The sequence below is a fragment of the Danio rerio genome, chromosome 9 (genome assembly GCF_049306965.1).
Source record: "Danio rerio strain Tuebingen ecotype United States chromosome 9, GRCz12tu, whole genome shotgun sequence".
NCBI lineage: Eukaryota > Metazoa > Chordata > Actinopteri > Cypriniformes > Danionidae > Danio > Danio rerio.
Genome location: NC_133184.1, coordinates 327501 through 344997, shown reverse-complemented (window position 1 = coordinate 344997; position 17497 = coordinate 327501). Strand labels below are relative to the sequence as shown.

General features: G+C 40.2%; 1 protein-coding gene across 7 annotated transcripts in view; it reads left to right on the top strand.

Moving 5' to 3' along the window:
* si:dkey-11f4.7 overlaps window positions 1-17497 on the top strand; it is a 60724-nt gene that overhangs the window by 32359 nt on the left and 10868 nt on the right. For 4 of the 7 annotated variants that reach the window (XM_009304390.5, XM_073912338.1, XM_073912339.1 and 1 more), the window contains 18 exons: window positions 214-315; window positions 407-572; window positions 688-931; window positions 3990-4086; window positions 4379-4538; window positions 4711-4800; window positions 4908-5002; window positions 7070-7179; window positions 7469-7577; window positions 9004-9078; window positions 9744-9910; window positions 10083-10276; window positions 11809-11922; window positions 12071-12286; window positions 13543-13801; window positions 14292-14480; window positions 14583-14775; window positions 16109-16235. In XM_009304390.5, coding sequence (XP_009302665.1) covers window positions 214-315; window positions 407-572; window positions 688-931; window positions 3990-4086; window positions 4379-4538; window positions 4711-4800; window positions 4908-5002; window positions 7070-7179; window positions 7469-7577; window positions 9004-9078; window positions 9744-9910; window positions 10083-10276; window positions 11809-11922; window positions 12071-12286; window positions 13543-13801; window positions 14292-14480; window positions 14583-14775; window positions 16109-16235 — 2707 coding nt within the window. Of the gene's footprint in view, window positions 1-213; window positions 316-406; window positions 573-687; window positions 932-3989; window positions 4087-4378; window positions 4539-4710; window positions 4801-4907; window positions 5003-7069; window positions 7180-7468; window positions 7578-9003; window positions 9079-9743; window positions 9911-10082; window positions 10277-11808; window positions 11923-12070; window positions 12287-13542; window positions 13802-14291; window positions 14481-14582; window positions 14776-16108; window positions 16236-17497 lie in introns of those variants that run through there. The other 3 variants (XM_073912337.1, XM_068223521.2, XR_012385069.1) reach the window with 2 other exon arrangements.

Genomic DNA, 17497 nt, shown 5'->3' with positions numbered 1-17497 from the left:
GTGTGCTTTCTGTTTATACACTGTGAGAATGTCTGCCAATTTTATGACTATATATATTTCACATGACAAAAGTGTGATGCTCACGGACGGTATATCATTTCCTCCTAATATTTAGCCGTGCCTCAGTATACGCAGATGTTCCTTCTGTGGCACCTTTAATAAAGCAGAAGATCTGAAAGCATGAGTCCTGATCATGAGTCCGCCCTCTTCTAGATTATCCCTGGAGGAGTTCCTCTCCGGCTTTGAGTTCTAACCTGATAAAGTGGCTGTATCTCCCAGACCACGCCATGAGTCCCAACGCCACCTTCATCCTCTGTGATTTTCTCCATCACACCACAGTAAATCAGCATATCCTCTAAGAGAGAAGCCTGCACGGTTCTCATGTTCTGCATGTGTCCCCCGTCAGATGACTGTCTGCTGCTGCTGGTGGCGTCGCTGCAGTGGAAGGTGTTCGAGGAGGAAAATCAGGCCTGTGTGAGACTCCTCGCTGGAGAAAACGTGGAGATCAGCCGGAATCTGGATCCACAGACACTCAATCAGTACACTCCTGTCAACAACTTCCTTCACTGCCGGTATCGGATGGGTTTCTATTAGCACACATCTTCCACAACATGCATTCAGAGTTGCTTTATTGTACCGGGTAGACTGATGGGGTATGGCATGACGTGTGTTTGTGTGTGTCGTCAGGTCATATCTGGACATGGTGAAGGTGTTTGTGTTCAGTTATTTTTTCTGGCTGGTGTTGTGCCTCATCTTCATCACGGGAACCACCAGGATTAACATGCTGTGTCTGGGTTATCTGGTGGCCTGCTTCTACTTCATGCTGTTCGGAGGCACATTACTGCTGCAGCCGGTGCAGTATGTGCTGAGACTGTGGGACGCTCTGATAGCATACACCTGCGTGGTCATCAGCCTCAAAAACTTGCTGTCGGTAAAACACTTCTATGATGGTTTAATTGGTTTTCAGATTGATGTTAGACTGCCTGAGCTGTATAGTTGCTTTCCCAGGCTGGAGTGTGTTTCCTAAACAACATCGACAAAACTCGCGGCTGAACTATCATGGCATGATGCATGATTTGGGAAAAGAGCGATGTAGTGACGAGTGTTCCCCAACATCGTAGTTTCTCTGTTGCAGATCCATCGCTTGAACCACGTTAGTTATAATGTAAAACACCCATAATGATGCCCTAAACAGGGTGGAGGAACTACTTCTTTAGAGAAGAAGCCTCGTCATTTATTTGTGCAGATTATATTGTTTTACACACACACGCATTTAAAAACAATCCAATATTAGTAACCTAGGCTCATTGTGTAAACGTATCCCCGCAGACATTTCTGAAGACTGCGGAATACGTCCCGGGAGGTCTACTTTTTTGCAGTTTTTGTTTACGCGAATCCGCGAGTGGCCACTGTGCACGCTTTTTCATGTCTCGAACGGCTCTCATGTGCACACGCTGTACTCCCGTGAAAAGCCGCCAGAGGCCGCTGTCTATCGACGTCCATCTGACTGAATGGCTTAATGATCGACTGATCGGCCGACCCAGCCACCCTCCTCCTCCTCTTTCCCTAAACCCAAGCGATTGGTTTACAAAAGCCGTCCAAAAAAAAAAAGCAAAAGCCCTCGTCCGATTTTGACCGAGTTTTCGGATCTTGCTGCGTTCTCGCCCCATCGTGAACTCGTTTGGCTTTTATTTTTTGAATTGTGCTTTTCATCTTACCTGATTTCTGGAACTGCTCTTTCCCGGACTCGAACCCAGTCATCTCCGTTGCCGCCGCCGGCTTCTCCTCCTCTTCCGGGCCTCCGCCAACGTAACGGCACGAGCTAAGCGAACAAACTAGTTGTGGCGGAAAAAGCCCTCCACACAGAGGCGAGCCGTCAGCCCAGCCGGCGAGCGAGAAGAAGAGGAGAGGAAAAATGCGGCCATACATACCTCCAGCCATGTAAATCGTGATCTCCAAAAACATCTGCGGGGCTACGTTTCCAGAATGAGCCTGGGTTGAATAATAGTTTAGTAAAAACATGCACTCGCTTTCCATATTAACTGAAATATATGTATATGCCACATATAGAGCCTGTGTTTCCTTTACTAATATTGAGGACATTATATAGTTTATTTTAAAACATCAAATCACTTACAAAAGCTAACACGCACTCTAATGTCATATATAAATCATATAAATAAATAAATAATGAGGCGATTAATTATGAAATGATATTTAATACTTATTAGGAAATGAAAACTACTTTATTACTTTAATAATAATATTAACAATAACTTTATTAATAATATTAATATTATTGTATACTTTATACTTGCTCTAAATAGTGGAGTATTGCAAACCGGCCCACAATGATTATATTGCTTATTAAATAAAATAAATAAATCAATGAAACAGAAAAGTAAAGCCTGATTTCTTCTACTTAATAACCGTCTATGATTTAGACATTTTAAAACAGCACGGTTTCTGTCAACTAGCAGCTTCAATGAACTTTAATGAAGGGACCAGATGCTCTTACTTTGCATCCCTCTGGTGTGTTATAACATATTCTAATAATTTAGCAAACTGATTGAAGATTCTGTAGCTACAGATACTAGGTTGAGTTTTTTTTAGTTAATTCCAAAAGCAAAAACACAATAATTAGCCAAAAGTGAAGATGCACTACTAAAGTATACATTCTGAACTCACAAAAACAACAACAACAAAAAACAATTGAGATTAATAAAATAAATTAATCAATAAATAATAAAACAAATAAGCAAATAATATAAAGTAAATATGAAAAATATTAATATAAATAACCTATAAGAAAAAGGGAAGCAACAAATACTGGGTTAATGTTAATAGCAGAACACAATATCATAACTTCCGTCTCCTTCCCTGTTCCTTACATTTGAGATGCAGGGCCCAGAGCTTATATTAAACTATGATTAATGCAGTGTGGACATCACTTTTATAAGCATGTCTCAGGAAAAAATATTACCAGTGAAAGTGAGCAAAATATGTCAGTGAAAGACACTTTAGTAATATTGCATTTCTGTTAAATTAATTTTAAAAAACGGTAACACTTTACAATAAGGTTCGTTAGTTAATGCATTTACTAACATGAACTAATCATGAACAACACATGTACAGCATTTATTAATCATAACTGAACATTTACTAATGCATTATTTACATCCAAGTCCGTGCTTGTTAGCATTAGTTAATGCACCATGAGTTAACATGAACTAACAATGAACTACTGTATCTTCATTAACTAACGTTAACCAACATGAATAAATACTGTAGTAGATGTATTGTTTATTGTTTGTTCATGTTAATAAATGCATTAATTAACATTAACTAATGCACCTTATTTTAAAGTGTGACCAAAAAAACAAATAAACAAAAAGCAGGTCTGTAAAACCAGGAAATAAGTACATATTTTATATGTTTTTCAATCTGTCATTGCCTATTTTTGATAAATGTGCTATTAGATTTCATTGTATCATATTGATCCATGATATCCTTCTCCCCTCAGTTTTTCTACATCTGAAGAATAACGTTAGATTCGTAGTGAACTAGCTCTAGTGGCGGCGGGGCCCTTAGTAGCCGCTTATTTCTCTTAAGGGGCTGGCTATGTCTGACACTTGCGAGCGATAGCATTTTTCTCCGATATTTCAGATGCTGCGTGCTGACTGCCAGTCCAGTACAGGATTGATTTTAGGATGCTAGTGTTTGTCTTTATATGAGTTTTTCTAGTGTGTATAATCCATTTAAGATCTTCTGATCAGCCTGATTTGGTTGTTCAGAAAACTAGCATCAAGCAAATCCATGCAAAGTGTTTTCCCAGCATTGTGTGTTGATGTGTTCCATGATTGTGTTGTAATAGCTGGTTTAAATGAGTTTTCTGCTCTCAAAGCGTCTTTTTTTTGTGCACGCATGCTTTAACACAGACACAACACTCCAGCAGTAGACTTGACTGTTTGTTTGCTTTGTGTGAACAGCTCGGCTCCTGTGCGTATCTGGATCCTCTACAGAAGCACGGCTGTTGGCTGATTCAGGCTTTTAGCATGTTCTGCACCATCAAAGGCTACAGTCTGCGTAAGTACTGTGTTTTCAAACAGGATTGTGTATAGTATAATACATTAATCAGCACACAGCTGGAAAAATGCCCTTTTTTAAATTAATTTCTGCCCCTATATATTCATGCAAAGTTTTGAGATTTTTTGCATACACACTGAATGAAAAAAGAAACCTTGAAATCAGTAAATCATTGCTAAAGAATTAATTCATTGCTGGTAATGAGGGATCATTGTCCTTTTACAGTCAGTTCTTCATTGAGCATCACACAGGTTTAATGACAGATTTGGGGTTTGTCTCGTGTGTTCGGTAGCGAAGCCTGACAGTCAGTGTGAGCTGCCGGAGGGTGAGGCGGGCATCATCTGGGATGCCATCTGTTTCACTGTGCTGCTGGCTCAGAGGAGAGTCTTCCTCAGCTACTACTTTCTCTATGTCGTGTCTGACCTGCAGACGTCTAAAATCCTCGCTTCAAGGTGAGGAAAGAACAAACAACACCTGAAACACCGACATTATTCAGTATCCGGGATGACATGAAGGAACCCAGAATTTTTCACAGAGCAGTTCAGTAATGACTATTGTTCGCCTAAAAAAAGACCCCGAAACAGCCTAAATGTTAATTATTGAATGATTTTCCTTCATGTTTAGAGGTGCAGAATTGTTTGAAGCCAAAGTGAAGAAACAGGTGGCAGCGAGATTAGAGATGGAGATCAAATCTGTGGAGATCCTGAAGAAACAGTATGGGGATATATAAATATATTTATTTATTTATTTTTGTCAATAATTATTGAAATATCGTAATGGTTTACACCATTTTGAAGCCAGGTTCATTTTTTGTCCTTCAGAATGGAGAAGATCAAGTCAAAGCAGAATCCTCCTCCTCAGCAAGTGTCATCCTCTCCTGCTCATCCTGAATCCTCACATCTGCCAAAGCGCAAAGGTGCAGGAACAGATCCTTGACCACTCTATAAAACAGATATATAGGAATGTTTCTGTGTGTTGTTGTGTGTTTTAGTATGAACTACAGGCCATCTTCTCATTGGTTCTTACTTAAAGTTGCCATGTAATCAAAATGTACTCTTCTTATATTTCTGTTTATTTTTATGTGTCTTTTGCCCCCTCGAAATGACTTTCATATAGAAAGCCTTTTAATAGGCGGGACTATCAGTCCTTTAGGGCGGAGCTATCAGTCCTTTAGGGCGGAGCTATCAGTCCTTTAGGGTGGAGCTATCAGTCCTTTACAGTGGAGCTATTAGTCTTTGAGGGCAGGTCTATAAGTAATTAAGGGCAGGGCTATCAGTCTTTTAGGGTGGAGCTATTAGTCTTTGAGGGCAGGTCTATAAGTAGTTAAGGGCAGGGCTATCAGTCTTTTAGGGCGGAGCTATCAGTCCTTTACGGTGGAGCTATTAGTCTTTGAGGGCAGGTCTATAAGTAGTTAAGGGCAGGGCTATCAGTCCTTTACGGTGGAGCTATTAGTCTTTGAGGGCAGGTCTATAAGTAGTTAAGGGCAGGGCTATCAGTTCTTTAGGGTGGAGCTATTAGTCTTTGAGGGCAGGTCTATAAGTAATTAAGGGCAGGGCTATCAGTCTTTTAGGGTGGAGCTATTAGTCTTTGAGGGCAGGTCTATAAGTAATTAAGGGCAGGGCTATCAGTTCTTTAGGGCGGAGCTATTAGTCTTTAAGGGTAGGTCTATAAGTAGTTAAGGGCAGGGCTATCAGTCTTTTAGGGCGGAGCTATCAGTCCTTTACGGTGGAGCTATCAGTCTTTGAGGGCAGGTCTATAAGTAGTTAAGGGCAGGGCTATCAGTCTTTTAGGGTGGAGCTATTAGTCTTTGAGGGCAGGTCTATAAGTAGTTAAGGGCAGGGCTATCAGTCTTTTAGGGCGGAGCTATCAGTCCTTTACGGTGGAGCTATTAGTCTTTGAGGGCAGGTCTATAAGTAGTTAAGGGCAGGGCTATCAGTCCTTTACGGTGGAGCTATTAGTCTTTGAGGGCAGGTCTATAAGTAGTTAAGGGCAGGGCTATCAGTTCTTTAGGGTGGAGCTATTAATCTTTGAGGGCAGGTCTATAAGTAATTAAGGGCAGGGCTATCAGTCTTTTAGGGTGGAGCTATTAGTCTTTGAGGGCAGGTCTATAAGTAATTAAGGGCAGGGCTATCAGTTCTTTAGGGCGGAGCTATTAGTCTTTAAGGGTAGGTCTATAAGTAGTTAAGGGCAGGGCTATCAGTCTTTTAGGGCGGAGCTATCAGTCCTTTACGGTGGAGCTATCAGTCTTTGAGGGCAGGTCTATAAGTAATTAAGGGCAGGGCTATCAGTTCTTTAGGGTGGAGCTATTAGTCTTTGAGGGCAGGTCTATAAGTAATTAAGGGCAGGGCTATCAGTTCTTTAGGGCGGAGCTATTAGTCTTTGAGGGCAGGTCTATAAGTAGTTAAGGGCAGGGCTATCAGTCTTTTAGGGCGGAGCTATCAGTCCTTTACGGTGGAGCTATTAGTCTTTGAGGGCAGGTCTATAAGTAGTTAAGGGCAGGGCTATCAGTCCTTTAGGGCGGAGCTATTAGTCATTAAGGGCAGGGCTATCAGTCCTTTAGGGCGGAGCTATTAGTCATTAAGGGCAGGGCTATCAGTCCTTTAGGGCGGAGCTATTAGTCATTAAGGGCAGGGCTATCAGTCCTTTAGGATGGAGCTTTCAGTCCTTTAGGGTGGGTCTATTAGTCTTTAAGGGTGGGGCTATCAGTCACTGAGGGTCACTATTAGTCCTGTATGGAGCGGGGCTATACGTGCTTCAGGGTGGAGCTATCAGTCATTTAGGGCGGGACTAGACTGTTTCAAGTGGAAGTACATCATAATAGCGGAAAAAAGGACAATCTTCCCTTCTGTTTCATTGGGACTTTAAGTCAGACCATAACTCAACCACAACTGAACTGAACTGAGTAATAATTATGAATAAAATGTGATCTGTGCGTGAATAATGAAGAGCTAACTGACCCGTGTGTGTCTGCTTGTTTATTAAGATGGAGACTGTGGATACGATATGTTTGACACTGACAGTGAGGAAGAGGAGGAGGAGGTGAAGGACAGGGCACAGGAGAGCATTTTACCTATGAAGAAAACAGCCTTTCAGGTACGGGAGAAACAGAAGCTAATAACCCATTCATTGCTCATAACAGCACTTCCCAATCAATGACTGCACGTCTTATTATATACCTATAAAGCTGTTTGTGCTCTGGGTATTACAACACTGTATGCACACTGTGCTGAACTACCTGGAAGATGTCACAGACTCACAGAATGTCCCTCTTCTGTTGATTCGTCTTCAGTTCCTGTTTATGAGTTGTTTGGAGATGTAATGCAGATGTGATTATGCTTACAGATCACTTCATGTTTTCATTATTTGATGTATTTCTCAACAGTTGGCGTATGAGGCGTGGGTGGCGGGCCCGAAAGCAGCCCTCAACGCCTATAATCAGCAAGAACAAGAAGAAACCAGTAAAGAGAAAAGAAAGCTGCACAGACAAGAGGGTACCTTTGCATGAAATAAGTTTCTGCTTAAATATTCATTTACTTTACTTCCTTTCCAGGCCAAATCTAAGGTTTATACAGTGTAATAGTCTGGTTATTTTATTGCATCCATGTGAGGAAATCACCGCACTGTTCTTTGACATTGCTTAATCTCCACAATTTTTAAAAATAAATAACAATGTCTGATGTTTTAATGTCTAAGCATATATAGCAGGGGTCTCCAAACTTGTTTCTGGAGGGTCAGTGTCCTGGAGATTTAGCTCTAACCCTAATCAAACACACCTGAACAAGCTAATCAAGCTCTTACTAGGTATACTTGAAACACCCAGGCAGGTGTGTTGAGGCAAGTTGGAGCTAAAACCTGCAGGGACACCGGACCTCCAGGACCGAAACTGTTGACGCCTGATATATAGCATTTCAAAGATATTGCTCACACTTTATTTAAATGTATAATTTACACTATTTACAAACCATTAACTAAGATTTGTAGCTCAGTAAACTACTAATTATCTGTTTATTAATAGTTAGTAGTTGGGTTTAGACTTTGGGCAGGATTAAGGATGTAAAATAAGATCATACTTTATAAGTGAGCAGTTCATATCTTAATAATTAGGAGGTAATAAGCAAGTCGTGGTAGGAATTGGTACTTAACCTAAAGTGTTAACAAAATATTAAATATATATATCCATCATAAAACTAGTAACTAATGACAAAAACATAATAATAATCCATATATTCCTATCAAAAGTCGGTTTGAGGAAGATAAGAGGGAACCCATTTTCACAATGTTTTCACCCTATTGAAGTGTGTGTTTACAGATTAAGTCAATATTATTCTCCCTCCTGTGAAATGTGAATTCTTTTAATTCTTTTCTTTGCAATTTAGAGACAATTCCAGCACATCTCTAATCATAACAGTGTTCATAACTCATCTCTAATAGCTGATGTGTTTCCTCTTCTCTATGATGACAGCACATCATATTAGACTAGATATTCTTCAAGACACTAGTGTTCAGCTTACAGTGACATGTAAAGGCTTCACTAGGGTAATTAGGGTAAAGTTAGGGTAATTAGGCAAGTCATTGTATAACAGTGGTTTGTTCTGGAGACAATCCAAAAAAAAAAAATCATAATAATATTGGCTAAAAAAAAAAAAAAAAAAAAAAAAAAATATATATATATATATATATATATATATATATATATATATATATATATATATATATATATATATATATATATATTATTTGAAAATAAAAACTGCTAAATAAATAATAAACTTGGCGAATAATTTAACCTTCAGCCGTATATTTTTATATATATATATATATATATATATATATATATATATATATATATATATGTGTGTGTGTGTGTGTGTGTGTGTGTATATTTATGCTTAGAGAATGTTAACTGATGTACTTTAGGTATCGACAAAGATGAGCCTGAAGAAGAGCTGCAGGAGGAGAGTCTTAAAGAAGAAGAAGGAGAAGAAGAAAGAGGTTTAATATTGCTTTATATTATGTATTTGTACCGTATTGATATACAGTATAGCTGACAAAGATATCAGCAGTAACTGGTAGATATCAAACTAACTGGGGCCAAAAGTGCTTCAACAAAGCATTGAGTAAGAGCTGTGGATGCATACACACTGCAAAAACGGCTTTCTACTTAGAGTTTGTGTCTTGTTTCTAGTCTAAATAACTGCAAAGTCTTAAATGGAGAAGCATTTTCTAGACAAATATAAAGCGTAGTGTTGTTTTCAGAAATAATGAGGCAAAATTAAGAGAGTTTTTCCTTAAAACAAGCACAATAATGTGACGATGGGGAAGCAGAATAATCTTATTTTTCAGTTTGACATCAGATTATTTTGTTTACTCCTCTGGATTACAGAATGCACTTTATTACTGCAGCTTTATTATGATAGGAAACCTACTGTATATACAATCAAGCCTGAAATTATTCATACCTCAAACATGACACAGGCCTTACCCAAAAGATAATAAGACCTATAACCTTAGTCAGAGTTTGCCAGGGGTAAACTAATAATTCCAGTCCTGACTTCATAACAGGAGAATAAGCTGTGTGTAATGCTTCTGGATTATGAATGTGTTTAATTGATGAAACTTGAATAGTTTTCTTTAAACATGTGTTGTGTTTTCTGTAGAGCACATATTCCGGCGTATTCTTGACATGTTGAAGTTCCTCTGGGTTTTCCTTCTGCGTCTGACGGAGGATGCCATATCAGGTCTGAATGCGCTCTGTAAAGACAGCCTGAACATCTCTAAGGTGCTTCGCTTTGAGAAAACTCTACTGAGCATACAGCAGAACAAGGTGAAGTTCCTCTGAGAACAGATTCCCAGAATAAAACAGAAACTGATCTGCTTTACGTCAGAGCTTTAGTAAAGGAGGGTCTTGTTGACCCGGAGGATGTAGTAGTGCACACAGAATTACATCCAGAAGACAACAGCCGTGTTAAAGATGAACTGTAATCCTCTGTTGTCAGGGCAGGGACGTCAATCATGAGAGCATTCATAAGTTCTACAAAACCTGGCTGTCCAGACAAGAAACCGAGGACACGCTGGACACAGAAAAGGAGGATGTTAAAGAAATGACCTGCTCTCCTCCTGCAGTGAGCAGCTACCCTCGGGGATATGTCAAACTCAACAGCCTACACTCATGGGGCAGCAGCCTGTCCAGGTATGATGAACAAGTTAAAAGCTGACCTATTCTGCCTCTGTTTACAAAATGCTGATGTCCCTAGAGTGTGTAGTGATGTTCGAGCTGAAAGTACATTATGTGTGTGTGAAACTCTTTAAAACTGACTCTTTTAGGCTTTGATCCTAATTGTGGCATTTTGGTGAATAAAAATTTAAAGTTAACATATGAAGTTTGATTTTTAGTCCTAGTCCTACACAGTTGATCACTTGAGGTGTATTTTGTAATTAGCAAATAATTAAAAGACTTCAAGTGTAAGCATCAGCTGATCAGCTTTTAGTGTAAGGCTCGGTCGTCAGGTATGCTCGTGATCTGTTTGTATCATCAATCTGGCAACCCGTGTGTGCATCATGTCTGATGTGTCGGTCAATCTAATATACTTTACAATTAAAGTCTGCAGGAAATGAAAAATTACAATGTTTATGTTTAAGTGGCTATTTCACAGTGTTGTTCTTAAGGTAAATAATTAATCTTTGCATGTTAATTTATGGAATTTTATTATTATTATTATTATTTTTTTTTTTACAAATAAATTATTACTTAATTTAATTATATATTTGGCCATCTTTGTGTTTGGAGAGGCACTTTTTCTGTTGATGTCAACCTGAGGCCTTCCTTAGCCAACTATATATATCAATATTTTAAGCCAAGCCCTCCTTACCGTTTTCAATGAGGGAATGCTGCTCAGAAGAAAGCCCCGTCCCTATTCAATATTCCATTTCAGTTGGCGTTACGCCCCGTGTGGCTCGGAGGATGAAAAAGGGCTTAACATAATTATGACAACCCAATATTTTAAGAATTCCCCTGAGACGTTAACTGCTATGAATCAACACAGACTTTATTACAATAAAGAAAGAAATGAACATTTAAATCACCCAAAGTATATTTACAATAAATGCAAAAAGTAAACAAACATACCTGATGGAGGGAAGGAGAATAAGTGGTGCCAAATCAAAGAAAATAACAAATTAATAAAATGCAGGTCACGTGACATACTTCCCTTCACTTCCCTCTAGGTACTTTTAAATCACAAACTCTCTTTAAAGCGAACCCGAACACAAGATAGGCACCAAAAGTTACACAAACAAACACAGCAGCAACAAGCAACATGGATCCCCACTTAAATAACACCCATCCTCTTCTGATTGGTCCACTCGGGAGAACTCTGCCAACCAATCAGAACACCTAGATTTTAGAAGTGCAGGAGACAGCAAATAGAAGCAGAAAGGGGAGGAGGGAACAACAGAGCAACGCCCCCAGGCATGTAACAGTTGGAAATACATCAACATACTGAAATGAAAGTATCCGCTTCTGGTTCACAAAATCTTTTAAGGTCATTTAACGGCCAAAACGGTTTTTGTTTGATTGACTTACCTGCGGAAGTAATTAAACAAAAATCTCCCTTATTTTCTCCAACCTGCTCTTTGTACTTCAAGCCCAGCCTGTTTGACTGTGAGATGTGTGACATGGGGAAAATAAAACACTCGGCTCTCCTTGTGCTGTGTGTGTTTCAGCTGCCAGACTGACGACACTCTCCTGGTGACCCGCCAGCCAACTCTAGATGACGTGGATGAGCTTGACTTCACACCGCTCGACTCTGAGCAACACTGTGGAGATGCCCAGTCAGAGTATACATCATTTTTGACTTGATTAAACTTAATTTTGATGGTCCGACTACATGGCATCTAAAGTCAGCAAAAAATGAAGTGATATCATGATTTCAGCACACACTTACAGTAGAGTGCGTAATTTCTCTTGATTCTTTTTCCTCAAAAGAACTCCTGATATCAGTAAAGAGCGGAAGGATCCTGATAAAGGATGTGAAATGCTGACAGACGGATGGACACATGAAGAAAACACCGCCGACATCGTGCTGACAGAGTTTCCCAAACAAATGAATCTGCACCAGGTGGAAAAAGAAGAGACCCCAGAGCCCAGAACACTCAATCAGGAGACCAGAGCACTTACTGCCAGCGAACTGCTGCTTAACAAGTGAGAAACACACACACACACACACACACACACACACAGACACACACACACACACACACACACACACACACACAGAGAGAGAGACTTGTTCCTATATCCTGGTGGGGACTCTCATAGATGTAATGATGCTTCTACTACACTGTAAAACCCAATAAGTTGAGGTAACTCAAACCATTTGAGGAAACGGATTGCAACAAACCATTTAAGTTCAAAAATTAATTTATATGAGTGCTGTGAACTTAATATATTTGAGTAAATGAAGCAATTTGAGCAATTTGAGCCCGTGCTCAACTGAAAACTCCCATTTTTATGCAAACCCTGCCCATTTTTATGCAAACCCTGCCCATTTTTATTCAAACCCTGCCCATTTTATGCAAACCCTGCCGATTTTTATTCAAACCCTGCCCATTTTTATTCAAACCCTGCCCATTTTTATGCAAACCCTGCCCATTTTATTCAAACCCTGCCCATTTTTATTCAAACCCTGCCCATTTTTATGCAAACCCTGCCCATTTTATTCAAACCCTGCCCATTTTTAATCAAACTCTGCCCATTTTTATTCAAACTCTGCCCATTTTTATTCAAACCCTGCCCGTTTTTATTCAAACCCTGCCCATTTTTATTCAAACCCTGCCCGTTTTTATTCAAACCCTGCCCATTTTTATTCAAACTCTGCCTATTTTTATTCAAACCCTGCCCATTTTTATTCAAACCCTGCCCATTTTTATGCAAACCCTGCCCATTTTATTCAAACCCTGCCCGTTTTTATTCAAACCCTGCCCATTTTTATGCAAACCCTGCCCATTTTATTCAAACCCTGCCCGTTTTTATTCAAACCCTGCCCATTTTTATTCAAACTCTGCCTATTTTTATTCAAACCCTGCCCATTTTTATTCAAACTTTGCCCGTTTTTATTCAAACCCTGCCCATTTTTATGCAAACCCTGCCCATTTTTATGCAAACCCTGCCCATTTTTATGCAAACCCTGCCCATTTTCCCTCCCCAGACACTCCTACCCAAACAGATCTAGACACACCCACTTTCCTGACTTTTTCCAAACTAGAGGCGTAAAAACACCCTGCTGAAACAGGGCGGGGGGGTTCATGGCCGTTTAAGGCAACTCAAACCGCTAAAGGAAACTGATCACTGCAAACCATTTCAGTTCAAAAACTCATCTACATGAGTACTGCGAACATACTCCATTTTCGCTGCAGTAATGCTGTCTAACTCTCCCTGTTTGTTCTTCCTCTACGCAGCATTTTTGATATTCCAGAGATCGAGGAGTCAGACAGATTCTACTCGTCGCTGCCCCGTGGCCTGCGTCTCGTCTTTGCTCTGTATAATCTGATGGAGTCTCAGTCGGAGATGTTCTGCTACTTTGTGATGATCTTCAATCATGTGGTGTCTGCTTCTCTGCTCACGCTCTTCCTGCCGATCCTCATCTTCCTGTGGGCCATGATGTCGGTGCCACGACCAACCAAGCGCTTCTGGATGACCGCTATCATCTACACTCAGGTCAGCTCGTCATGTTCCAAATGATCATTCATTCATTCATCTGCTTTTCTGCTTAGTGTCTTAATTAATCTGGGGTCGCCACAGCGGAATGAACCGCCAACTTATCCAGCATATGTTTTATGCAGCGGATGCCCTTCCAGCTGCAACCCATCACTGAGAAACACCCAAACTCTCTTGCACAATGGCCAGTGTAGTTGATCAGTTCCCCTATAGCGCATGTGTTTGGACTGTGGGGGAAACTGGAGCACCCGAAGAAAACCCATGCCAACATGGGGAGAACATGCAAACTCCACACAGAAACACCAACTGACCCAGCCGAGACTCCTGAATTCATGAATGTTGCGGGCGGTGGTGATGATATAGCGTAAACTCACGTGTCCAGTCGGTTAGATTGATCTCATTGACCAATTCCTGGATGTGTAAAATGTGCAGATTTGAAATATGATGCATTTATACCTGACATGCTCCCTTTTCCTCCTCCTTCCCTCAGCTCACAGTGGTGGTGAAGTACTTTTTCCAGTTCGGCTTCTTCCCATGGACCACATCAGCGTACCTGGGCATCAATGCTGAGCGAGCGTTCGCCGTACCCAACATAGTAGGAGTGGAGAAGAAAGACGGATACGTCCTGGTAGACCTCATTCAGTTAATCGCTCTGTTCTTCCATCGCTCCATCCTCAAGGTATCAGCAGCGCTTCACCTGCACAGAAATATACAGCACACTGTCATCGGGAATGTTTGATGATGATGATGACGATACTGAAATGTGTTTGTGTGTTTTCAGTGTCATGGATTGTGGGATAACAAGGAGGTGGAGATGCCAGACTTCTTTAAGAAGCTAAAGAGGAAAACGGAGAAAAACAAGATGACTGGAGGATCGAGACAACGAGAAGAAAACACCAGCCGACGAATACCCTTCCTTCCTCTTCAGGTCTCTTTCCTTCGGAGACAGAGAGCAGAGAGTCCTGAGAGAGCGGGTAAGATCTCCATATGAACATACATAAATACACACACACACACACACACACACACACACACACACACACACACACACACAAAATCCTCTACACTCCGTCACGTTGTCTACAGTCAGTATAAATATCTGCAGAAGGCATGGTTGTGTACTCATTTCCCCACATCACACAATGCTACCAGCTATAACCCCTGACCCCACTGCATGGCCCACTGAAAACACACTTCAACATGGTCAAGTGGCACCGGGAGGATCCAGGAGAAACACACACCATCAATGACCTGCCACAATTACTTACATTTACTCATTAATATGCATTCATTTTCTTTTCGGCTTAGTCCTTCTGGGGTCCTTAGTCCTTCTGGGGTCGCCACGGTGCAATGAACCGCCAACTTATCCAGCATATGTTTTACACAGGGGATCCCCTTCCAGCTGCAACCCATCTTTGTGAATGAGTTTGTATGGATGTATGGATGTTTCCCACTCATACACTATATTCAATTTAGCCTACCTAATTCAGGTACATAATTGAACATACAACAAAAACCCAGGACGTAAAACCAAGACACAACTGAAGACACAAAGCAGAGAGCTTATACAGCAAACCTCAAACAGCAGACAGCTGGAACAATAACACATGCAGGCTTACTAGTGCTCAAGGGAACAGTGCCCTCCAGTGTGCATAGCACTGCAGCAGGAGGACAGGACTTATTAAAGGGGCAGTTCACACCAAAATTAAAAACTCCTCCTCATTTATTCTCCCACATGTTGTTTAATAATAATAATAATAATAATAATAGACTGGTAATAAGACTAGTTAATAGTGGGAATTGGTACTTAAACTAACACTTAACCAGAAACTCAAATCAGCTTTAAACAAGTGAAGGACGAGTGAACTACATCTGCAGTTAAAGAGATATTTACACTTAAAAAAGAACATTTACTCACTATTTATGACTTTCATTTTCTGTTGAACACAAAGAAGATGTTTTGAAGAAAACCTGTAAGCCTTGACTGTCATGCTCAACACATACTATGGAGGTCATTCATTGCCTGTTCAACAGAAGAAAGAAAGTCCAAAATAGTCAATATTTCAGTGTTTGGGTGAACTGTGCCTTTAATGGTTCTGTATCATGGTGGTGTTTCAAGTGTACACACTTGGGTGTGCTTAAGGCTATTTACTTAATATTTATGAGATAACTATAAACCTCTGTGTTATTGATTTATAATATTGTAGTAAACAAGCAAAGGAAGAAAAGTGAAGAATCTTGTTTAGGCCTACATGTGTTTACTGTGCACAGTGGCCCTGCTTTTACATCTATTAAATATTCTATCAGCAGATGGGCATCAGATGAGGAAGAAGCGTTCACAGAAGAAGAGAAGCGTGCCGCTGAGCAGGAAGGAGAGAATGAAGAAATACATGAATGACCGACTCCTGGAGGCCAAAGCTGCGGTCATAGAGCTGTGAGAGATCTTACATTTACATTAACATTTAGTCATTTAGTAGAAGCTTTTATCCAAAGCGACTTACAAATGAGGACAAAGAAGCAATTTACACAACTAAGAGCAACAGTGAATAAGTGCTGTAGGCAAGTTTCAGGTCTGTAAAGTCTAAGAAGGAAAGCGTTAGTAATTATTATTTTTTATTTATTTATTTTTTGGGTACAGTTAGTGTGATATCCAGAGAGGCAATTGCAGATGAGGAAGGGAAGTGGAGACTAAATAGTTGAGTTTTTAGTCGTTTCTTGAAGACAGCGAGTGACTCTGCCGTTCTGATGCAGTTAGGGAGTTCATTCCACCAACTGGGCAGATTGAGCGCGAGAGTTCGCGAAAGTGTTTTCTTCCCTCTTTGGGATGGAACCACGAGGCGACGTTCATTCACAGAACGCAAGTTTCTGGAGGACACATACATCTGCAGAAGTGAGAGCAGACAAGAAGGAGCAAAGCCAGAAGTCGCTTTGTAGGCAAACATCAGAGCTTTGAATTTGATGCGAGCAGCAACTGGCAGCCAGTGCAAACGGATGAGCAGCGGAGTGACATGTGCTCTTTTAGGTTCATTAAAGACCACTCGTGCTGCTGCATTCTGGAGCAGATGAAGAGGTTTGATAGAGTTAGCTGGAAGCCCGGCTAGTAGAGAGTTGCAGTAATCCAGTTTGGAGAGAACAAGAGCTTGAACAAGGAGTTGAGCTGCATGTTCAGATAACTATATTCAGCCAACGTCTGCATTATTTACATGCATTATTTCAACACATTACATTCAATATGCACTTTCCTAAACTTGTTTTAGCCTAAAATTGACAGAAAGTCAAAGCTGAATTTGTGAACACATTATATTCCAAATTTGAATTTAATATCTCCAAAATGAGCGTTCAGTAAGTTTTAGTTTGGCTGCAGTACCGGACATGACCACCAGGTGACCTTCAGTTTATATTGGTGACCATATGAGCTTTAGTTTTGTCGCTCCCTCTGTTTTGGGAAAAATTAACTGTATTTTTTATATCTTTTACAATATTTGTAGACAGAATTCTATACACTGCAAAACTTTATTAAATGAAATGAGTGTAGTTAACTTAAAATTGACTGAAAATAAATTCTATACCTCATTACTTCAGCGTAAATAGAGTAAGTTCACAGTACTTATATAGATTCGTTTTTTAACTCAAATGGTTTGTTGCAATCAGTTTCCTCAAACGGTTTGAGTTGCCTTAACTTATTGGGTTTTACAG